This window comes from Ahaetulla prasina, chromosome 1, assembly GCF_028640845.1.
Source record: "Ahaetulla prasina isolate Xishuangbanna chromosome 1, ASM2864084v1, whole genome shotgun sequence".
NCBI lineage: Eukaryota > Metazoa > Chordata > Lepidosauria > Squamata > Colubridae > Ahaetulla > Ahaetulla prasina.
Genome location: NC_080539.1, coordinates 104,095,737 through 104,121,269, shown reverse-complemented (window position 1 = coordinate 104,121,269; position 25,533 = coordinate 104,095,737). Strand labels below are relative to the sequence as shown.

General features: G+C 38.1%; 1 protein-coding gene across 11 annotated transcripts in view; it reads left to right on the top strand.

Annotated features, from left to right (window-relative positions):
- The window catches only part of PDE7B (phosphodiesterase 7B), a 243,017-nt gene that overhangs the window by 199,212 nt on the left and 18,272 nt on the right, over positions 1-25,533 (top strand). For all 11 annotated transcript variants that reach the window (XM_058171300.1, XM_058171260.1, XM_058171253.1 and 8 more), the window contains 7 exons: positions 5,385-5,536; positions 9,073-9,136; positions 11,562-11,657; positions 14,044-14,144; positions 18,580-18,711; positions 20,431-20,522; positions 22,106-22,250. In XM_058171300.1, coding sequence (XP_058027283.1) covers positions 5,385-5,536; positions 9,073-9,136; positions 11,562-11,657; positions 14,044-14,144; positions 18,580-18,711; positions 20,431-20,522; positions 22,106-22,250 — 782 coding nt within the window. The remainder of the gene's footprint in view (positions 1-5,384; positions 5,537-9,072; positions 9,137-11,561; positions 11,658-14,043; positions 14,145-18,579; positions 18,712-20,430; positions 20,523-22,105; positions 22,251-25,533) is intronic.

The window sequence follows — 25,533 nt, the reverse complement described above, 5'->3', positions numbered from 1 at the left end:
GCCCAGTTTTGGTTGCAGTGTCCTAGTGACAGTGCTATCTTTTATCACCAATTGGTTGGAAAACTGTAATTTCACATGTGGTTTCTTTTCAAGATAACCTGGAAGCCACAACTGCTACAGAATGCAATGCCCAGACTGTCACTGGCACAATCTCACTACAGCAGAGGAACACTGATTTTAAGACCACTGAGCTGGCTGCCAGTAGATTTTCCAGGCCAGTCCAGAGTGCTGATAAAGCCATATACAGTTTGGTATAAAATTTACATAGGTTACAGATATTGGAAAGAGAGATGCCAGGAGGGAAGGAGGAAGGTTTTGCTAGACTTTTGGATTCAGCAATGCACTGGCAAGATGAAATAGGATGAACAATATCTATAGGTATAGACAGGGGTGGGATTGAAAAATTTTAGCAACCGGTTCTATGCCCAGTTGCTGGGTGGGCATGGCCATGGGGGCGTGGCCTAGTTGGCTTCCTGCACCACAGCAGGGGGCCGTTTTTGCCCTCCCCAGGCTCCGGAAGTTTTCCTTGAGTCTTTGGGAGGGCAAAAACAGCCTCCCCCGTGGTCCAGAGGCCCTCTAGAGGCTGGAAATGGGCCTGTTTCAGGACTTCCGGTACTTCTGGTAGGCCTGTTTTTTACCCTCCCAGAGCCTCCTCGCAGGCCCTACATTTACCTGGCATCCAAAATGGGCCACGTGGAGACTCTTGGGAGGGCGGGGTGGGGTGGGCCAGTCCTTGTAACTACCGGTTTGGCGAACTAGATTAAAATTAACATCCGGTTCAACCGAACCAGTCTGAACCGGCTGAATCCCATCCCTGGGTATAGAATTCTGCTTGAAGAAACAGTCCTCCATTTTCCAAATTCCCACCACCATTTTAAACTGTTAAATTCATTACCAAAAATCAATTTGAATGTTCATTTTATTTCATTACCCCATACCAATCTGTTGAAGCATTTTGACCAAACCGTACCCACCTGTTGCAGTCTTTTTATTCACTTAAAGTATGTTCTTGGATCAGGAGTATAGCTTTTCTTATCTAGAAACACTTTATATTATTTAATATTATCTCCACAAGTATTTAATTAGTCACTTGATTATTTTCCACAGTTTCTAAAACTGAAATATATACTTTAAACCATGAGATTGGTTATTTAATTTGTTACCTGACCTTCTGTTCCAAGGAAAAGGGTGTTGTGATGATAACACAGGATATTTTCCAACTGCCATAAGGAAGAGAGAAAACAAAGTTAAAGAGCCATTAAGATGATAAATGAAAAAGCTAGATATATTCTATTATTACAGGTTCATTTGCCTTAAGGAGGAACAGGAACAGGGAAAGAAGGGCATTTCCTTTCTTTGACTTCACAATCAGCCATAAAGTATTAACCCTTTTAAAAATGACTTCAAATGTATCTAGGTAAAACAGCTTATCTTATAAAATTCCTTATGTGTTTAGTTATTGTGTTTATAATTCAATGTATATAATATAGTTCATTAAGGATATCTCATTAGCCTTCAAATGGGAGTGGGGGAAGGGACTGGGAGTTGCAAGGACTGGCCCATCCCACCCCGAATATCAATAAAGGAGAATATTTGTAGCTCAGGGTTGAAAAAAGGGGCCCTTGGTGCTCTCTGAGCTTGCTTGTTGTCTTGCAAACGTTTCATTACCCTAACATCATCAGTGCTACGGATAGTAAGGAGAGCTGTTTGCTGTCGGTTTATATTCTGGTGTTTTGCCAGTCTGTCTGTGTGGGTGGGGGCAGTCTTAGGGATTCTTTGGTTGGCCAACAGAGCCATTAGTAAACAACCCAACCAAAGAATCCCTAAGACCGCCATCACCCACACAGATAGACAGGCAAGACATTAGAATGTAAACTGACAGCAAACAGCATTCCTTACTAGCACTGATGATGTTACTTAGTTAGGGTAATGAAACGTCTGCAAGAAAACTAGCAAGCTCAGAAAGCACCAAGGACCCCTTAATCCCCAATATCTCTTATCATTGCCTGGGCTGGCTAGGATGCCATGCAGTTGGAGTTCACCAATTTATGGAGCACAGTAATGAAATGAAACCTACGTTTCCAGCATTCTATAAGGCATATCGTGCTGTTAACATGCAATTAGGTATCTCAGGGCATTGCTGCACATTGACAAGACTGCCCTCAGTCAATGGCTCACTTTCAAGCAGACTTCAATACAATCATGTTAATTTCTGCCTTTTTCCTATTGAATCTTCAATGAATAATGTGATATTAATTCCTCTTCAGGGGTCAATTGGCATTATAGAACCCTAGACTTTTAGGATGGGATCAGAACAGAGATTTTTATAAATAAATCAATTAAAAATGATTATTATTATCTTGTATTCCCTTAATTTGGAGTAGAGTCGGGGCAATTGGAAGGAGCTGAGCATTTACTGGCTGGATGTCCTTTCTGATGCCAAGTGGAGTTTGCAGCAGATATTTTTTCTTTGCGCTGTAGGAAAAAACCATCTGCCACTATCTAAGATTGAACTCTGAACCATCCAAGCAACCGTCTTCACCACAAACCCACCATGCTGCTCTATTATCAATGATTATAAATAAATCAATAGCAGTTTTTAAAATACAGATCAACAATTTTATTAGTTGCCTCATTTTCAGTGGCGTTTTGGAGCTGGACTGAACATTGGAGACAAAAATAAATGCTTGTTAGTTAACAAATAGATGAGAAGTAGTAATTCCCTTGTTGAACAACTTCACTGTGAAATTATCTTCCTTGCATTTAGGACATCTAGGAAGACGAGAAGGAGGGAGAGTGTTCATCGACTTGATTCTAGTATTTTGATACCAAATCAAATAATGAAAGAAAACAATGACACTTGTTTTTGAGATTATTATTCATCAAAATAATGTAAAGAATTGTTTTTGCTAAAATAGGTGAACAGTAAATTTAAGTATTTCTTTGCTTAAGTTATATACTCAAGTTGAAATGTACTTAGATACTTTTACCCCATAGAAAACACTTGGAATTGGTGCTTTTTTCCCCTCCCCTTATCTGTCACTATCACTGTTTAAGAACACACGTGCATGCAACGTGCTTTTATAAATTGGAAGCCTGAAGGCTAAGGCTGTTTTTTTGACTACATATAAGGTATTCTGCCAGCAGCTGAGTGCAGGACAAAAATGTTTTTAAATAAGTAAATATTTACTTTAAATAAGCAAAAATTAACTTCAGCCAGTAGAGCATTGGAGAAATCCAAGGCTTTAGCCTTAAAATTCCATTTGCATTAACCAGGTAAGTTTTATTTTGGAAAGACTAAAATGTTCAGTTTTGATACTGAAGGAGATATTTGTTTTTCTTTATTTAATTTAAGATATTATTAAATCAGATTTCAAAACAAATATATCCCAGGGCACCTTATAAAATATTTTAAGCCTTAGTTCTAAAATAAAATTAGACAATGTTTTGTATGTGGCCAGCGTAATCACGTCAATAGCTCTGCATTTGGATATTGAATAACCAAGTCAGATTGATTATGCACTTTAATATTCTCTTTGAAATAAAGCAAAATTTTGTCATTTGCTCTCAAGCGACAATTTGTATGTAATATGGGAAATGCTGTACCTTTAACATGGATACGCCTTACATAAGTGCTATAAAGAGTGTCGAAAATATTAAAAAGGGACACAATAAGATTTAGTTTGAAATCTCTGTGTTAGGTACTCTATGTTACTGTATTGAGATGAATTGGAAAAAAAATGATCAAGTTTTGCTCTTTGAATATAACAGTCGTTTTAAGGAAGCTGTGCAGAGATATGTTAATAGGATAAATAAAGTTGATTTTTCTCTTTTGGATTTACAATGTAGAAGGAAAACACTGTGAATTTGCCAGTAAGGACAAAGAGACGGTAGAATACAAATTAATTTAAAATTTCCTTGATGTTAAATGCAGGCACAAAATATTGTGTATTACAATCATGTTTTGTTTTATTTCTTAACTGAAATATGAGGATGCATATAAAGACTAATAGGTACAAAAATCAGGATGACCAGCAGATGAAAATAAAGGGATGTATGTAGGAAACCTTTGTGCCATCCAGCAGGCAACCCAGACAGTGGTGGGTTTCGAAAATATTTACTACCGGTTCTGTGTGTGGGCCTGGCATGGCTTGGTGGGCGTGGCTGTAAAATCTCCATTCCCTCCCCAATCCAGGGGAAGGTTACTGCAAAATTTCCTCCCAATCAGGTGGGACTTGGAAGGCAGAGAATAGATGGGGGCGGGGCCAGTCAGAATTATTACTACCGGTTCTCTGAACTACTCAAAATTTCTGCTACCGGCTCTCCAGGACTGGTCAGAACCTGCTGAAACCCACCTCTGAACCCAGATCAGATAGCTCTAATACATTTAAATAATTCTCTTTGCCCATGTATCTGTTTAGGCCCGGGCTGGCTATAGACATTTTGGACTCTAGGCAAAGTCATATCCTGGTGTCTTCTACAGTTTGACTCATCTTCTGAGTTTGCTAAGAATTTCAAAATGATGTCTTTTTGTTTCTTTTTTCTTTGACATTTGAAGATTTACAGTTGTGATTTTTCAACTCTGGACCATTTTTTTCACCCTATATACATTCTAAATAATTTTAAGTAAATCAGCACCCCTGTTTATTATATGTTAACAACTCTGTGAAGTCTTATTTAATCCCTGAGCTTGCGCATCATAGGATGAGGCATTAATGTTTTTCTATTTTTTGCTACAAAAATGTTTGCACCACAATGGAAAAATGATGAGGTCCCCACAGATGAAAATGTAATAAAAAAATATTAGAATGTGCAGAGATGATAGATTGGCACTTAAGATAAAAGAAAAAGAAGAAACAAAATACTTTTTAACATGAGATATATTTTACCAATGGTTAACTAACAGAAACAGATGTTAGAATTTAAAAAGAATTTAAAGAGGTAATAAAAATTGTATTGAAAATATTGCAAGATGGACACACTAATTATATTATTATATTATGTTTAATATTCATATGTCTATTAAGATTATTAGTATGATTATGGTTATTGTTGTACCTTTACTCAAAATTGATTATGCCCAGATAACAGGCTGTTCAAATAGACATGAATTTGTTTATGTTTTTAAAGGAAAAATAGCTGATGTCTACTAGGCCTTAGCCTCCTTAGGCAATAGAAAACAATAAACAAGTGATATTTTGATTCTTCCTAGTTTCAACAACTTACCACATTTTTAAATAGAATGTGATGGTAGTATCTTATTTCTTGTGACTAGGAAAAATAAGATCATAATTACATTACTCAGAAAAACCAAGATTTTGCTTTTGTGAAGTTGATGTTTATTACTTTACTGAAGATCTTCTGTCCTCATTTTTCCCCCATAGATACCATTTACTCTGGAGAAATTGGAACGAAGAAAAAGGTTAAGAGACTACTAAGTTTTCAGAGATACTTCCATGCATCCAGGCTATTGCGTGGAATCATACCACAAGCCTCACTGTACTTATTGGATGAAGACTACCTTGGTCAAGCAAGGGTAAAAAGCAATCTATTCTATCAAGTTCAGTTCTTATAATCACGCTGTATTTGGAGTCTCATTCCTAGTTTAACCATAATTTGATTGATTGATTGTTATCCTGTCTTGATTATTTTCATGAATAATTCAATGCAGCAAACATACCTAATATCCCTCCCCTATTTTCCACACAACAAAAACCCGGCGAGGTGGGCTGGGCGGAGAGAAACTAAATGGCCCAAAGCAGGGGTGAAATCCTGCAGGTTCTGACAGGTTGTGGAGAACTGGCAGCAGAAATTTTGAGTAGTTCAGAGAACCAGCAAATACCACCTTCTGGCTGGCCCCAGAGTGGGGTGGGAATGGAGATTTTGCAATATCCTTCCCCTAGGAGAGGGGAAGGAATGGGGATTTTGCAGTATTCATCCTCTGGAGTGGGGTAGGAATGGAGATTTTGCAGTATCCTTCCCTGCCACACCCACCAAGCCATGCCCATGGTAGGGAAAATTTTTAGATTTCACCCTTGGCCCAAAGTCATACACCTAGCTTTCATGCCTAGAACTCAGAGCCCCCAGTTTCTATCCTGGTGTCTTAATCATTTGACCAAATTAGGAATAATGAGAAGCTTCCTGGTATGTTTGAATGAAAAGCAGCTTGAAAGACGTTTGCAAACACGGAGATATGCCAAGATGTCACAGTTAGGATTTGATTATCTGAATCAGGCCTAAACTATATTATTAATTTAATCCGTCTGCCATATAGGAAAGATTGATTCTAAGGTACGCTAGCTTAAAGAAGTTGACAGAAAAGAATATTAATACTGTAGAGTACAGTCTTGTACGTGTCAATTCAGAGGTCTTTCTAGTTGAACTCTCAAATATAAAAGTGTGGAATCGTAGCTTTCATCTGTAGCAGCATCATATCCAAGTTAAACTGTCCTAGGATGAATTAAAACCTTTCAACCAAGCCGCTTTATCTATTTTAACTGGTTTAGATACATTACAGGTAGTCCTCGACTTACAACCATTCATTTAGGGACCATACGAAGTTACAATGGCAGTGAAAATGTGACTTATGAGTGGTTTTTACACTTATGACCATTGCAGTGTATCCCCACGGTCATGTGTTTAAAATTGAAGTGTGTGGCAACTGGCATGTATTTTTGACAGTTGCTCCGTTGCAGGGTCATATGATCACCAGATTAGCTTAATAACCACATGATTTACTCTAACAACTGCAGTGATTCACTTAACAGTTGTGGCAGAAACCAGTCTATAGAGCTATAGGACAAGAGTGATACCCATGCCTGGAGTCTCGGAGCACCATGCTGGAAAAGGTTATGCTATGGGGAGAAATTCACTTAGCAACTGCCTCGCTTAGCGACAAAAATTGTGGGTTCGATTGTGGTCATAAATGGTCCACCTGTATGATGTAACATAACATTTCAGAATTGATTTGTATTAGTCCCATCAGAACAGTTAATACTAGATGGATTTATCTGTAGATCCCAGCTAGGTTCAGGAATTAGTTGATGAGACACAATGTCAGGATTCATACAGTGCAGCATGCAAATAATTTATTGTTGCTGATATATGTCTCCTTAAGATCAAGCTTTGGATCTGTCTCTTTAAGAGTTATTTTAAAACACGCAGAGTTTGAAGTGGTATGGGTTACTGATAGTTGCATATATTTTGATTACGTAACAGAACTCAAGTATAAACCATGATTTATAAATCAAAATGGCAAACCAAGTATAGATAGTCTGCAATTTACAAGCAATACTTAGCAACTGTTTGAAATTATAATGGCACTGAAAAAAAGTGAATTACATCACACTTGTAACTGTTGCCACATCCCTTTAGTCACATGGCATTCCGCAACCAGCACGCCGTTACTATGGTTACAATCTCAAGAGGTCATAGGAGATCACCATTTGGCTAATGACTGCAAGATTTACTTAACCACTGTAATGACTCGCTATGGCAAAAAAAGTTATACAGTTGAGTGTAACTCATTTAGCAACCACCTTGCTTAGCAGTGGAAATTCTGATCCCAATATTATAAGTCAGGACAATGTGTGAACCCTGCTGCTGCTGTGTTTTACTTTTTAAGCCAGAATTCCTTCCCCAGTTCTGGCAGGCTTCCCCCCTTTTCAAATGTCTGTGGATTGTTTTCTCCATTGCACAAATGTAGGCATTTTAAGTAAGCTCAGGCGTTAATTAAAATTTACATTATTCATTCTTAAATAGGGGTGAGGCATCTCAAAACCTATCAATCCCATGCGATCTTGAAGTCTTTGTTTTATACCCCAGAACCCAGTGGTGAAATCTGAACCAGTTTGCTACCGGTTTTGCTGGTTGCGCATGTGCACTGCGCACCAAGCGCGCACTGCACACGCACATGCACAGTTCACACCAAACGCACACTATGTGTGCATGCGCAGTACACGCCAAAAGGAGGTTTGGGAAGATAAGTAGAACAGCAAGGGGGGGAATCAGCTGTGGCACGCAATCTTGGGAACCTTTTTTTTAACCTTTTTAAAAGCATTTTTACTACTGGTTCGGGCGAATAGGTAGTAAAAAATGCTTTAAAAAGTAAAAAAAAGGTTCTGACGATCACAGCTGTGCCTCGCGATCTTGGGAACCTTTTTTTTTTTACCTTTTTAAAGCATTTTTTTACTACCTATTCGCCCAAACCGGTAGTTTAAAAATGCTTTTAAAAATTAAAAAAAAAAAAGAGGTTCCCACGATCATGCGGCACAGCTGTGATCGTCAGAACCTCTTTTTTTTACCTTTTTAAAGCATTTTTTTACTTCAGGTTTGGGCGAATAGGTAGTATAAAAATGCTTTAAAAAAGTAAAAAAAAAGTTCCGATGATCAGCTAAGCGACATATGATCATAAGAACTTTTTTTTTTTTTTACTTTTTAAAGCATTTTTAACTACCAGTTCCAGAGAAACCGGTAGTTTCTCTGGAAACTACCGGTAGTTTCTCTTGGTAGTAAAAAAATGCTTAAAAAGTAAAAAAAAAAAAAAAATTCCGATGATCACACGTCGCTCAGCAGATCGTCGGAACTTTTTTTTTACATTTTTTTACTACCGGTTCAGCAGACCAGCCCGAACCAGTAGTATTTCATCCCTGCCAGAACCTCCCTAAATAAAATGTGTAAAGCTTTCGGAAAAGTTGGCACTCTTAATGGCAAGACCTTGTCAAATAATCTGAAGATATAAAAAGGGGGGAAATTCCTTCAGTTCTTACATGTTGTCATAACATGATTACATTCCTCTACCTACTCAGAATAGTGGGTGGGGGGAGTAACTCCTATGTAACTTCATGCTGTGCAACTGCCATATTTAAATACTTAAATTGGGATAAATCACCGACCGGTATATTGCAAGTATAACACTTGATTTGATTTCCAGGGCAGTTCTAATTCTAGATGAGGTTTTCTTTGTGCAATTGTTGCATCCCTTTTTAAGGATTCTGCTCATTTTAATAGAAAGCACTTTACATTTTAATTGGCACGTACAAATTATTTTGCATTTTATCTTTCTATTTCCAGCATATGTTATCCAAAGTGGGAATGTGGGATTTTGACATTTTCCTGTTTGACCGCTTGACAAATGGTAAGGTACAAAGAATCAGCACAAAATGCTATTTTGTTAACTCTGTGTCCAACAGTAATGTTCCATGTTTTAACTGATTGCACTCAAGGTTGTTCCTTCAACCTTAAAGCTTGTCTTGTTAAAACTTTTCTTCTTGTGCAACATGAAGAGAAATAGCCTAAACAAACAGGATAGAACACTGCAAAAATGGCTTTTTACAGCTGTGATGGTACTATCCTATATCCTGGAATTTACTCTTTGCAGAACATCTTGGCTCTTGTTGGTACAAAAGATACCAACTCTGTAACTGTGGACAAAAAAGAGATAAAGGGGAAAAAAGAGATACCTGAATTGTCTGTTTGATATCAAAAGTCTGTTGAGATTTGTGCAAGTTCACAGCACGTGCATGCATGTTGTTTCTTGTTGCCATTGACACTTTTATTCTTCTAATTTCCTGGTTCAGTATATGCTAGGCCTCAATCCTCTCTCTTTATCACCCAGATCAATCATTTTATCTTGCTCCTATTGATAGTGTTCGTTATTTTTAAAGCAAAACAAACAAAATCCAACAACGGCTTTCTTAATAATTTGTGTGACTTTAGATACAACTTTAAAATTAGCCGATTAGAATCAGCCTTTAGGCTATAATGTCAGGAGAAAGACTGGGGCCAGAATTCCCCCCCCCCCACTCCCCACTCCCCCCCCCACCCACTTTCATAAGTGGTACATATCCCTGCCCAAAAAAAAAAAGTCCTATAAAATTCAGGGTGATGCTTATCTCTTATTTTTGCTCAAAGTATCCTGGATGAGTTTTTTAAAAAAAAAACTTTCAAAATGCATTGCTCTGACCATAATGGTACAAGATTATTTTTGCAGCTCAGCCTTTGGTGTGAATTCTGGCTTTCATTCAATATGAAGCCTACTGTCTTTCCCCTTCAGACGGAATGTGATAATAACAGATATATTGCATAAAAGGCAGCCTGCTGACTGTAGCTCATCTTTCTGGTACAATGAGCAGTGGCTGAATGAGCTTTGTCAGTCTGTGGTTCCTTGAGACCAAAAAATTCATCTTAGTACAGAGCAGTAGTGAGTTTCAAATCCCACCGCTACCAGTTCGCTCATGGGCATGTGCAGAGACATCTGGGCGGTGGACGGAGTCTCCCACCACTGCCGCTACTGGTTTGAACCGGTACCAACCCACCTACACAGTACATACCCAGAATCCTCTGTTAATACCTGGAATGTCCATGAAGTATAGGCAGTCTTCAGCAAAGAATCAGTGTGAAAAAAATAGGATTTTTGGATATCCCTGAAAACTCCTGGACATGTTCTTCCAATCGCAAAAATATGTAGGTCATCCTTGATTTATTCATTTGGTAAACTGTTTAATGTTATAATGGCACTGAAAAAAAGTGATTTATGACTGGTCCTCACTGTCAGGGTTCCAAGTAATAAATCCATTGCAAGCAAAAGTCCGAGGCAATTGAATTCCTCAAAGATTACTTTTATTGGAAATATCCTAGTGGCACATATCGGGTGAAAACCGACTCTGAAAACTCCCATGGTTTTCACCATATTAAAAGTAAAAGATTTTCCACTTTCTCAAAACAATCAGCCACATGGTCCAATCACTGTGCTGTCTGACAAACAGGTGGCATCATTCCACCTCCTTCCACCTCTCACCTCCGTGTAAGAATGTCCTTGATTCCAAAGAGAAAGTATTTTGTTTTGGCTAAAAAAATCTCTCTATCTCAAATCCCCCCTCCCTGACTCTCAGTTCCAGGAGGCAACACTGAAGCGGACAAAATGACTTCGGTCAGGCCAACTTCAGAGTTGATACCGACTCTTACGACCATCGTATTATCCCCATGGTCACATGATCAAAATATAGGTTCTTGGCAACCAACATGTATTTATGATGGTTGCAGTGTCCTGTGGTCATATAATCTCCATTTGCGACCTTCCAACCAGCTTCCAACAAGTAAAGTCAATGGCAACCCATATTCATTTAATAACTGCAGTGATTCTCTTAACAACATAGCAAAAAAAAAAAAAGGTTGTAAAATTGGAAGCAACTCAGTTAACAACCACCTTGCTTAACAACAGAAATTTGGTCCCAATTGTGGTTGTAAGTTGAAGACTACCTATATTCATCTGTCCCTGTGGCAAATATAAAAAAATACCCTTATTTCATATCTGAAGTTGACTCAGTACTGCTAGAAAGTGGGTAGAAGGATGCTCTTGCTATCAGCCCTCCAGATGTTCTGGAAATGTCTTTAGCTGCCATGCTAGCTGGGAATTTGTCTTGTCCCAATAAACTTTCGCCACTACTTGTTTAGGTAATCAAAAACTACTGGGAAGATTTTTAGAGTTACAGAGCCTGAATTCTACCTACTTCATGGTATAATAAATGCAAGTAACTGATATGCCCTTTTTGTTCTTTCAGGAAACAGCCTGGTAACCTTGTTGTGCCACCTTTTTAATATACATGGACTTATTCATCATTTTCAGTTAGATATGGTTACATTATACAGATTTTTAGGTAAGCACATTCTTTCATCACTTGTCAATGTAGATGCAATCTCTCTATCTCTTTATCATTGATCTCTATCTATTTATCATCTCTCTCTCTGATCCATCTCTCATCTATCTATCTATCTATCTATCTATCTATCTATCTATCTATCTATCTATCTATCTATCTATCTATCTATCTATCTATCGCCATTTGTCCAGCCATCCAATTTGTATACTGCTGCAGTTTCATAGACTCTGACTGGCTTTTTGCTTTTTTTATTATTTTGGTGGGAAGCAACACAATTTTGCCTGCTTCATTTTGACTTCATGGCTATCCAATAGGCTGTGTCTGTGCTCATGGCCATTTTCCTCAGTCCCATTTGTCCCACCTTTACTTTTATTTTTCTTATGTGGGAAAAAGTTTATAAAAAACATTCATCTTGAACATCAGGTTAGTGCGACAAGTTTATTTATCACTTTTCTGCAAAGTGAAATTGAACAACTACTTGGTGCAATCAAAGTTTAGCAGCAAAGTGGTAGAATTCTCACTTCTGTTGCTAACAAGAGCCAAAAGAGCAAAAGAACCTTGTTGCCAATCTTCTAGCTGAAATGTGACTATTACAGGACTAGAAAACCTGAATAGTTTAAGAAGTCTGAAAGTGCTAGACTGAAAAAGTAAAATCCAAACCGAAGTGTGTGGTCTTTTCTTTGACTCACTACAGAAATGATTTTGCCATGTATCCATTTAAAACAATCTTCCTGTAGTCATTTATATGACTATAAAAGAGATTTAGATTCATTTATATGACTATAAAGGAGCCATTTCAACATCAAATTGAATAAGGGATATAAATTTGTTTGTCTACTAATTACTTTGATATCAAGGTATTCCCAGATATTCCAGATAATGCATGTCCTATTACGGATAGCCGTTACTTTCCTAAGTCATTGCTACCACTATCAAACTGCTTTTACCCATAGGAACATTTTCCTAATGTTACCTATAATCTGCCTTCCTGTAACTGAGGACGATTATTTTTGCCCTGCGGTCCATGAAGATTGAGAATAAGATTTAGCTATCTTCTTTGTAGTGCCACTTTTCTTAATCTCTTCTTTCAGGACTTCCATTCCAATTCCTGATTCATTTTCTCTGAAGCCTTCTTAAAGTCTGGTGCCCAGAAGGTCTGACCAATGCAGGTTTCTTCCCATAATACACCAACGGTGGTATATTTCAGAGCTGAACCCTAAATATGGAAAGAAGCTCTTGAAAGTTAGGGTTAGAATGGGGTGTGAGTGGAATCTCACAGGCATACTGCTATTCCTGGTGGCTCTACTTAGCCCAGAACAATAGTGTAGGAGGTGAATGCATGCTCAACATAGAGGGGTGTACTTTTTATGCCAAAAATACACCATCTCTTACTCAGATTCAACATGAATCTTGTTGAAATTATCATGAATCATGCTGAAATTAGTCAAGGAGTGAACCAATCTAGAACTAATGAGAAATTAGACAGTCAGAACAATTAATCAGTGGAACGACTTGCTTCCAGAGGTGGTGGGTGCTCCAATACTGGAAGTTTTTAAGAAGAAAGTGGACAACCATTTGCCTGAATTGGCATAGGATTTCCTGCTTGAGCAGGGGGTTGGGCTTGAAGACCTCTAAGGTTCTTTCCAACTCTGTGATTCTGTTATTCATGTGAATACAGAAATTAAGGGAATATTATGCAAAAGTCTGAGTAACATTGGGACATTAGGAAAGAAAGTTTGCTTACGCGTCTCCAAAAGTGTGATCTTATAGTTCAGGGTACATGTCTATTTACAATAATGGAGGTTTTACTTGACATACAAAGAGCAATTTAGAAAAGAGATTGGTCAGATTGTGCCTAGTTTCTGTTTAGGATATTATGACTACAACCTATGGCTATAATAATGATAGTACAAAAATACTGGTGGGTTAATCAAATTCACGCAGTTCCCATGTAGTTTGTCCTCCCACATACTAACTGAAATAGACAGTACCGCTTTTTCAGAAGAGTAAATAATGTGACTGCTATTTGGGTTTGGGAATAACAGGTGCTGCTAAGCCTTAGATCAGGGATCACTTCGATCCATAGAGAAAATCAGCCTTGAATAATAATAAAGCATTGTAGATTGTCATCCTTTCTTTTTTCCCCTTAAGGTATTTATTTTTTTCTTCTGAATTTTATTGCTTTCATTAAAAGCAATAAAAAGTGATTTAGAAACAAATCTTTTCTATGGTATAGATTTTCTCTTTAACCAAAGGAATAATAAGCTGTCGCGATTTTAGAAAAAGCTCCACTTTAAGTTTTAGCTGTCAGCCCATCATGTTAAAAGCATCTGAGATACTCAAAGGTTGAAGAAAAGGTTCACTTCTCTTCTGTTGTTTCTAGGCATGGTGCAGGAAGATTATCACAGCCAAAACCCGTATCACAATGCTGTCCATGCTGCTGATGTCACGCAAGCTATGCACTGCTACTTAAAAGAGGCCAAGGTAACCACACAAGCTTAGCTAAGAATTTCCATAGACCACACAGCAATGAACTCGTTTTACTGAGAAAACAAAAGTGTTCCACAATTGTACTTAGGTCAGTAAAAGCCACCAATGGAATCTCCAGTGCTTATTCTACCTGAGGGATGGAACATACAGAACAAAAAAGGATGCAGCCGTTCAAACCAACCTTAAAAATAGAACTTATCCAGAAGGCTGACATTAGGGGAGAATAGGTTCTTCTCCAAGAGACAGCGCAGCCCATCAATGTTTTGAAAAATTGTCCAACACTTTGTGAGATTGTAAAAAAAGTTAGAAGATCTTTCATCAGGAAGCCAAACAAACAAACCCTGCGATCTCATAAAACAAATCTGATAAGTTCTCACCCAAGTTGGAGAGATGTTAATGGTCTGATACAAGTTTTGTGGGATTTAGGCAATTCTAAATCTTCTTTGTCCCCAAAGTAGATTGAGAGAAAGGGTGTTAACAGTCCAGAAAAACTTGCCGATGTTTGATCTTGGGTTCTTTTGTCAGTGTTTTGAAAACTTGAAACTAACCAGCATTTCCTGATTTTCAGATAAATGAAGTCTGATTTGTTTACAGTTGGAAGTAGATGCTTCCAGATTCTTTTTTGCAGAAATGCCAAGAGAAACAAAAGGCAAATGGAAAGCCTACAAGCCTAAAATCTATGCCAGTTCATGACCATAATACAGAGTTTAATATTACAGTCATACTGGGCCATTAAAGCAGTAGATGAATAATGCCAATCCGCATTTGCTGAAAAAGCAAGTTATTGGAGAAAGACGGTAACAAGCTGAAGAGAAAAGAGACATATTTAAGAATTCATTCCTGCAAATGCGCTTCTTTGATTTTTTTTTTTACTTACCTGAAGTTCAACATATTGGGGCAGAAACTTTAAAAAAACAATTAACAGAGAAGACCTGCAAAAGGGGGGGGGGCATCTTGCCTCTATTGATTCTCATTTTTAAATATACTACTCTCTATGACATTTCCCATTGCCATTAGCAAGATAAGCAGAATCCCCCAGTATACTTTTTAAAATTACTAACATTCTTCACCTGAGATATCATTGGTCACATAAAATATCTGAAACGTTCAAAACTTTTTCTCCTATACAGCTGCTTGCAATTTAGATACAACCTTTAGTCTTTTTCCCTGGTAACTGAAAGATAATACAATCTACAAGTCAATGAAGTAAAGTGATTCTAGATGAAAAGACCCAGTGGAAACAAAAGAGGAAAATAGAAAATGGAAAATATTTTTTTGCGTTTATTCCCAACAAAAATGAAAAAAGCTGCAACAGTTCTGGAAAAAAATATTTTTTCACAGATTATTCAATTTCCCCCAATCCCTTTCTTTTATATCTGTCCTGAGTACATGTGCCCATAATACAAATACAGCACTTTTTTCAATAAATATTATAAAACAAAATGCTAGTTTCTAGCCTGCTCCCCCCCCAAAAAAATGACAAATTGAACTTTACAGAATATTTGCCAGAATTAAAATAGCATTGCTTGTTTCCCATAGTTACACACTGTATCTGGCCTAAGACTCTGATTTATTTGCTTATTTATTTGAATTTATTGTCCTCCCAACTCCAATAGACTCTGGAGGCATATAAAAGTAGAAAAGAACATTTAAAAAGCATATAAACTTCAAATCAGGCAGTCCAGACTAAAATAAACTTATGAGCAGCAAAAATCAAACAAAACAAAACAAGGTCCCTAGTCAAATAATAAACTTCAACCCCAAAACAGGTTTTCAGAGCTTTCTGGAACCTTATTTTTAACCTTAACCTTATTCTTAATCTTATTTTTTATGTTTCATTGCTTTACTATTGTTATATTTACATTTTTATTATTATTATTTTCTGTTTTACTGTTGTAAGTCACCCAAGGAGAGATAGGCAGCAAATTTAACAAATAAGTAGAAGGTGCTTGCTGACTTTACCTAGTCCTTAGTGGAACTACATGGAAAGAAAGAACCACCAGGGTACACTTCGATATCTTCATAAATTATTTAGATGAGAGAATTTAAAGGGAACTCATCAGATTTGCAGACAACACCAAGTTGGCAGGAATAGCCATTGAGTCTGTCATTTGCACCTCTATAACTGTCTGGTTCGGTTCTGCAACCCAACAAGACAGACACAGACTTCAGAGGATAATTAGAACTGCAGGAAAAATAATTGCTACCAACCTGCCTTCCATTGAGGACCTGTATACTGCACGAATCAAGAAGAGGGCCGTGAAAATATTTACAGATCCCTCACATCCAGGACATAAACTGTTTCAACTCCTACCCTCAAAACGACGCTATAGAGCACTGCACACCAGAACAACTAGACACAAGAACAGTTTTTTCCCGAAGGCCATCACTCTGCTAAACAAATAATTCCCTCAACACTGTCAGACTATTTACTGAATCTGCACTACTATTAATTGTTTCATAGTTCCCATCACCAATCTCTTTCCACTTATGACTGTATGACTATAACTTGTTGCTGGCAATCCTTATGATTTATATTGATATATTGACCATCAATTGTGTTGTAAATGTTATACCTTGATGAACGTATCTTTTCTTTTATGTACACTGAAAGCATATGCACCAAGACAAATTCCTTGTGTGTCCAATCACACTTGGCCAATAAAATTCTATTCTATTCTAAAAATTCTATTCTATTCTAGCCAATACCCCAGAAGATAGGTTCAAGATCCAGAAGGATCTCGACAGACTTGAACACTGAGCCCTACCTTAACAAAATGAAATTCAGTAGTGAGAAAAGTAAGGTTTTACACTTAGGCAAGAAAAACCAAATGTGCAGGTATAAAATAAGTGGTCCCTGGCTCAATAGCAGTAACTGCAGGAAGATCTTAGGAATCCTAGTGGACAATCGCTTAAATACGAGTCAGCAGCATGCTGCAGCCACCAAAAAAGCCAATGCAATCCTAGGATGCATTAACAGCGGGATAGAATTAAGTTCACATGAAGTATTAGTATGGCTTTATAATGCCTTGGTAAGACCACACTTGGAATACTGCATCCAGTTTTGATTGCCACAATTTCAAAAAGATATTGAGACTCTAGAAAGAGTGGAGAAAAGAGCAGCAAAGACGATTAGGGGACTGGAGGCTAAAACAGATGAAGAACAGTTGCAGCACTTTTCACTTGGATCTAGTGAAAAGAAGGATTGGGGTGATATGATAGCAGTGTTCCAATATTTGAGGGGCTGCCACAAAAAAGAGGGGGTCAACCTATTTACCAAAGCACCAGAAGGCAGGACAAGAAGCAATGGATGGAAACTAATCAAGGAGAGAAGCAACCTAGAACTAAGGAGAAATTTCCAGACAGTGAGAACAATTAGCCAGTGGAATGGCTTGCCTCCAGAAGTTGTGGGTTCGCCATCACTGGATATTTAAGAAGAAAGTGGACAATCATTTGTCTGAAATGGTATAGAGTTTCTTGCTTGAACAAAAGTTTGAACCTCCAAGGTCCCTTCCAACTCTGTTATTCTGTTATCTCAGAATGGGAGCAGTGCTGTTCCAGAGGGTAGGGGCTGCAACAGAGAAGGCTGTTGGTCTTTTTTAGAAATCAAAAGTGGTGGTGGTGCTTTGCATTGGTTATAACTTAGTATCCCAGAGGTGTTCCCCAGAGGAAGGGAAGTGGGGAGAAGAAGAAGACAGAAAAAACTCTGGAAGGCAAATGTGACTATGTGATTGAAGCATCATGTACTGTATAATGCACCAAAAAGGGGGCAGGACTTTGATGGTATGGTTATGGCTGCATCCAGATCTTTCTGATGGGTTCTGCAGGACCCTTTAATTGTTCACATATTTTGTGCACCATTACATCTGTATCAGCTGCAGCATCAAAGTTCCTGCTAAAATTATATTGGTACTCATATTGCCATCAGGCTTTGGCAGCATGCTTTCCCAAAAAAAGATATTGACATATAACTTTCATATCACTATTTAATAGTTCCTTTGAAAAATGGCAATTCACTTTTTTTTGCTAAAGTTGAATAATAGGGAGTGATGGTATAAAGTCAAAAACATTCCTGGCTCTGCTGAAAAATGGGTTTACAAAGAGCCATTATAGTTGCTTGGCTTTGAATTAATGTAATAAGTGAATTCAGCCATTGTGCTTTATAAATTATGGCCACTATGGCTTGTTCAACTATAGTAACTTGAGTGGAAACAAGCCATAGCTTAGTGTGATGAGGGAACCAGTGGTTTAAGAACTAATGTTAATGACTTAACATTGTGTGTGAACTAGGTCCAATGTTATTCAACAAAACGTGAATAAAGTTTAACCCAGTGCATGAGATTACAATGTCTGGTAATTGTAATATGTAAAAATACATATTGTAAAAATACAATCACCTTTAACTCTGAACCCTTTTTACATGCTCCAGCTTGCTAACTTCCTCACCCCTCTGGATGTTATGCTTGGATTACTGGCTGCTGCAGCACATGATGTAGACCATCCAGGAGTCAACCAGCCATTTTTGATAAAAACTAAACATCATCTTGCTGGTTTATATCAGGTGGGAATATCTGTTGGTATAAATGGTTGCTTTTTCCCCCCAAATCACCTTTGTTATGATTTTACAGTATTAAAGGTTTCCAGGCACTTCATTTTACCATGGTCACCTCAACCTTTCAGTTATTCCAGAACTATTTTCAAGATATACAGTAGACAGTGACATGTGGGAAGCAGTCATTCCTGCCTACAGAAACGATTCACAGAACTCATTTACTCCCCATATATATGGACAGTATTTATAGGAAACAGAACTTTTCAAAATTCTACTTTTATTCCTACTTTTATGAGGTGAAACAGTAGCTTTATAATTCTACAGTGATGTGAAAAAAGTGCAGAATATGACAAGGAGGCAGATTGTGCCTCATTAAAAAAAAGTTAATAGCTGTAAAGATAGGCTTGAAGAATAGGTACTCCCTTTGCTATGTACTATGAACTAAGAAAAATGGCACACAATTGCTTAGCGTTATAGTTAATTTTGAGTTTCAAAAGTCACACTTTCTGTTCAAAATTTAGAGAAATTAAATTTAGAGGCAGACAGCATCGATTTCAAATGTATAGCCCAAAATCAGGAAGAAAAATAATTTGGAAACGGTGCCAACGATTACATGAATTCTCTTCCAAGAAAAATGTTATAACTGAATATATATTTAAGACTTAAGATATATATTTAAGTCTTCCATAGTGTTCTTTAATAAATGGTGTCAATGGTTGCATTCAGTAAGCAGTGTTAGCTTTATAAATTTATAACCCTTGGATAAAGAATTATAGTAGCACAGATCATTATTTATGATTTAATAGTTTTTTAACAGTTCCCCACCCAAATGGCCTCTGGATCCAACACGTGTTATCTGGCTGGCATATAAACTTGCCAGACATAAATCTCTGTTGTCCATAATTTAGTAACACATTTACTTATTGAATTCCTAGGCAATATTTTCTCCAAGCATTTCTCTCTCCTTCCCCATAAATACATGTTTGTCTTCACAACAATTCATGAAGTAGGCTTGAACGATGAGATAATGTCTGCCAAACTTACTGAGGGATCTCAATGGTTGGGATTGGAATTTGAATACCCACAAGCCTAGTTGGCCCTCCTACCTTGGCATATGACACTGATGGAATTTACTTGCCTTTCAGTTGTAAAATACATCCAAGGAACTCAGTCAATAGGTGTGAATGGGTTATAACAGAATCCCAGTTTTATAATTAGTTCATTACAGAAATGAGAGGAGAGCTGCATACCCTTTTTTAAAAGCTTGAGGTCTTCTCCTCCACCCCCATTTTTCCTTCCCTTCTCTGAGATGTCAGCTATGTAACAATTTAGACAGTCCTTGTACTCAAAGATAAAGGAACAGACAGGGCCACAAGTACCAAGGCTAGTACAGAATGATGATGAGATTAGCTTGTGACAAGCTCATCTTTCTCTATCAGTTTTGACAAGGCACAGCCAAATGTTAGGCATACAGCTGGGATGATCTAAGGCCTGGCTGCAAAGTCTTTGAAATGTCAGGGCTTCTAGGGAGAAGTAAAGAAAAAGGACGAGAAACATCACTGTCCTGTGAATAAAGGCAAGGCTACTGTTAGGAAACCTCACTGCCTTACTCAACACCGAATGAAATTCACACTTTGTCCTTTTTTAAAATACACCTATTCTTTTTATTAATATTGCATCCCATTCCAGTGTGGTGTGCTTTTTAATTTTTTCCCCTCCCTTCTCCAGAATGTCTCTGTATTAGAAAACCATCACTGGAGATCTACAATAGGCATGCTTCGAGAATCAAGGCTCCTTGCACATCTGCCGAAAGAAGAGAGGTGAGCACCGGATTCTGGGAAATGAGCTGATCTCATGTGGATTTCCAGAATTTTTTTGAATGCAATGTTTTTACAGTGCACTTTATAGGATGAACAGGTGTGCAAATGAATGGTGAGTTTGTTTGGGTTTTGCCTGGACTGATTTGTGAGTCCATCCATTTATTCATCTACCTATCTATTCATTTGCCTTAGAACACTATAAAAGCACCAGATTCAAAACTTTTGAAAAGATCCACATTTGTGAATATAGTATGGTGTGTAATCCCTGTGTGATCCATGTGGATGTGGATCTGTGTGCATACACGTGTGCTTCCCAATCACATTTGCCTGGGGGGGGGGGAATTAAATTACAGCTTGGAAATTGCCCGATTTGATGGCATTACTCAGTTGTTCTGGGCTGTTGTGACCCAGACCCAAGTAGGTAGTAATAAACTTAGTCCATGGAAAAACAAACTTTATTCGAACAGCCAGGAATTATTTCATTCACAGCATCGTTCAGTTCAAAATAAAACAAATGCTTCCCAACACAAATTCCTCAGTTATCTCGCAAACCTTAGTCCAATTAGGCAAACTGTCAAAGGCCCTTCCTGATAAACGTCCAAAAGCCACAAAAACAAAGACATACACGAAGCAGAAGACGGAGCAGAAGACACAGCTACAACGTTGTTTTCTGGCAAATCTGAAACACTTGTGCTGGTCTGTTTTAAGCCTTATGGGAGGGGCCAATCATCTCTTGGCCCTACTCCCGAGTTGTCCTCTCTGCTTGAGCTGCTCTTGCCTTCTGGCAGCTCTTCTCATGCATGCATTAGGAACAGGCTCCTCCTGTTCCTCTGCCTCACTACTATCAGTCTCTGGAATCTCTGGAGTCCGCACCTCACTTCCTGATGACCCTGGCCTCACCTCAGCCTCATCGCTGTCTGTCTCTGTTGCCAGCTCTGTAGGCTGCTGACGGACCACAACATGGGCAATCCCTATACCAATCTTAAACCTTTTTCCTTCTCCACATTCAAAATCTCTGTGTAGCAAAAATAGTGAATTCTCATGGACTGCCAGCACATAGTTAGGACACATATGTGGAATACTGTTTAGCATCCCTCCAGAGTGCTTGCTACCTCATTCAAACTGAGAGAACCTATAGGAGGACTCTGGTGAGATTTATATCAGCGCTATGAGAAATAGGGCTGTGTGATTGTGGAGAAAGATGTAGCTGTTTTAATGAGCTGCAGGGAAGCTGCTTCATTCAGTTTCTGAAGCATCCTTTCATTGCACAGCCCCAATCCTAAACCAGATGAAATGGAGTTCCTCAGGGAGGTACATAAGAAGGGTCAATGGCATCAAAATGGTGGGCGCAGCTAGGCAATTGAAGCCTCACCCTTTTTAAAGATGTATCTCATGCCTCACATATATGCAAAAATAAGCAGAGCTTGGATCACTCCAATTATGCCCACCATTTTGATGGTGTTGTTCCTCCCAGCAGCCCTTCTGGTGGCCACTTAATAAAAGGAGGCATTACCCTAACAATACAAAATGGAGGAAATGACATTTGTTAATAACAGCTTCTTGTATTTTGCATTGCCCTGTAGTCATGACATTGAACAACAGCTTGGTTCCCTGATCTTGGCAACAGATATCAACAGGCAGAACGAATTTTTGACCCAGCTGAAAGCTCATCTAAAAAACCAGGACTTGAAATTAGAGGATGCTTCAGACAGGCATTTTATGCTCCAGGTAAGTGTTGAAGATTTCTGTTTAAAAGTAGATCTTTTCTCTGGGTGGCCCAGAGCAGAGGAGATGTGAAGCAAAGAGCCAGTGGTACCAAGTTTTTTGATTATTTCATAGCGTTCGTTGAATTATTCACTTTCATCCAATTGATACGTTATGCTCTTAAGCGAAAATAACACAAGAATATACAAATGCCTAGTTGCTCAAGACAAACATTTGTTTTTTTACAATAACTTAAGAAAATGCCTCTAGGGTATTCAAATATAGAAAATGGAGATAAATCCCTCTTCCAACATTGCTCCCCTCCAGTTGGTATTTGGGGCCAAGTTGTTCTCAACCTTGGAGCAACATTAGCTTTTCAAGATTTATAGCTCCTGAGAAATGCTATCTCCATAAATTTATCTAAATGTCACCCAAATCCCATGCTTCCTACGTGACTAGTTGCCATTCAAATTTACTGCAGTTGTGGTTATGAATTCTGGGAGGTTAATGATGTGTAAGGAAATACGTTCTTATACTCTAAATCCTCGTCCCAGCTTTGTTGACTGATCCCTGCTCTTATTTTTTTGAAGTTAAGAGAAAAATTTTTCCCTGTCCACTTTCTTCATGTAAGCCATAGTTTTGATGTATATATCTGAGCTATATCTAATCTCAGTTGCCTTTCACATAACATGATTACAGCAAATTGAATAAGGAAAGTGAATAAAGAAGGCTTGTCAACATGTGCTATTGAAAAAGAGAGAACGACAGAGAGAGGCAGAGAGAGGGAGGGAGATACACACACATGTGTCATCATGGATAACTGGACAGGAGAGATCCCTGAGGCGCTGAATTAGACAGGCCAGCTACTTAAGTCATTCAGATAACCAGTACTTTGTTCTCGCAAGATAGGTACTCCTTGCTTAGTGACCATGATTGGGACAAGCAACTCCATTGCTAGCGATATGATCATTAAGCAAGACAGCACAGGACCACAATGAGCTTATGAACACAGTCCCACTGCAGCCATTAAGCAAATCATCTGCAGTCATTAAGCGAGACATTGCATGGTCACAATATGCAATTTTACTACCGATTTTTCCATTGGCTCTGCTTATCAGCTGTGAAGCATGCAAGCATGATTGCAGGACACTGCAACAGTCATAATTGCCAACCTGCTGCAAAACACCTGATTATCTCTCATATGACTACAGGGATGCTGCAAAGGTTTTAAGTATGAGGAGGAGGAGTAATAAGGTTACATTTTAAGGTCGGTTGTAACTTTGAAGGGTTTGTTAAATGAGACGGTGGGCAAGCAAGAACTTCTTGTAGCGTGAAAATGAAATTAAAGCACTCTTAAAAAACTCTTACCAAGCTATCTCTAAAACATAAGGGATAATGTGGGAAAGAAAGGAATTAAAAGATGTTCTGATTCGCATTTTGCCTACAGGTGGAGTTTTAGCCGCTCTTGGGAGAACTTACCATGCATGCATATATTTTAATACCAATAGTACCCTGGATATGTGCTCAGCATCCTGAGAGTATTTCAGGTTTATAGGCAGAAAAATCTATCCAGTAAACAAAAATCCATGTACTCTCAATGGTCAGTTTACAATTATTGAGTTACTCCTTTTCATGGCAACCAATGGAGTGATTTCTGTTTGTTTATTGATAGGAATTTTGTATACAGTTTGTAAAACTTTTACAGTTTTACAAGTTGTAAAAGTTGGGACCCACTATGAAGCAGTATATAAGTCTAAGTGCTAGTACTAAATATACTATTTAGTATATAAATTACATTACAAGTTCAAACTGGATGTCATTTTATTCTTAAACACTTCCTTACTTATTTTGACACATGACCTTTGAAAGTTCCTAACATTTCCAATAACAAAAACAATAACGTTTTCCAGTAACAAATTAATGCTAGAAGGAGCTGGGAAACCTTCCCAGCTATTGACTATCTCTGCCCTTTCGTGAATTAGTAGGAGCTGTATGGGGAAAATCTACTTAACTATATGTATGTTTTTAATGCAACAATTAATTCATTAAGTTTTGTTTTGGTATTGCCTTGTTCTTTGTATTCTTAACATTCTTATTACTTAAGTGGAAAAACAGTATCTCATTTATTATTGGTGTTGATAATGAATTCATAGTTCATTCATATTTATTCTGATATTTACGTAGCCCATTATCTAAGCTAATGCTCTCTGCATGAAAGCATATTTAAGAGAAATGGAGGAACTGAGCCCATAATTTGAGCTGGCAAAATGAAGCAAAGCAAAAGAAAACTTCTGAGAAATATGGATCACCACAAGCATATTATTTCTTCAGCATATCCCTGTTCCTCTGGAGGAGCCAATGCAATTTACAAAGGATTAATAAAAACTGTGCTTAGATAAAACCATCACTGAAAAAATTAACAGACCTTAACATAATATATGCGCACATTAAAACATAATTCATTTGAAGACAGAACAATAACATAACAGGCAGTCTAAAAAATATTCTGAAACTTTTAGTCCAGAAGTCATTGTTATCCTGGAAGTAGCAGATGTGTCTTCAGTTGTTGACTAAAAAGAAGGCAAGGTGACAGGCAAACAGCTCTCCTTCAAGAAGGGTTCCTCTTCCCTCAAGAATCCCTTCCTGACTTCAAATTAGACAATTGTATTGGTGGGTTACTGTCACTGAGAAAGCCAACTTCCAGCCCAGTGGTGGGTTTCAAAATTGTTTACTATTGGTTCTGTGGGTGTGGCTTGCTGGGTGTGGTATGGCTTGGGCGTGGCTTGGTGGATGTGGCATGGGAAGGATACTGTAAAATCTCCATTCCCACCCCAATCCAGGGGAAGGATACTGCAAAATCCCCATTTCCTCCCAATCAGCTGGGACTCAAGAGGCAGAGAATAGATGGGGGCGGGGCCAGTCAGAATTTTTCCTACCGGTTCTCCGAACTACTCAAAATGTTCTCTACCGGTTCTCCAGAACTGGTCAGAACCTGCTGAAACCCACCTCTGTTCCGGCCCTTTACTGTGACCTGAGGCAACCTGTGGGATCATGAACAGAGCCTTTCCCAGCTGTTCGTGTGGCATAGTTTGATGTCAACATGTAAAAATTATCTATGCAATCCTTTTAGGATCCACATTACACAGTTTCATTTGCCTGCACTGCTGCACACTTGAGCTTCACTTGCAGCTTTTAGATAATTTTCAATAAAGCTCTAAATATAATATGTTGCAACAATGTAGTTACTAACTACAGTATGCACCACTGAAGTTAGGCTATCTTAATTCCGGTATAATTACGGGATTTG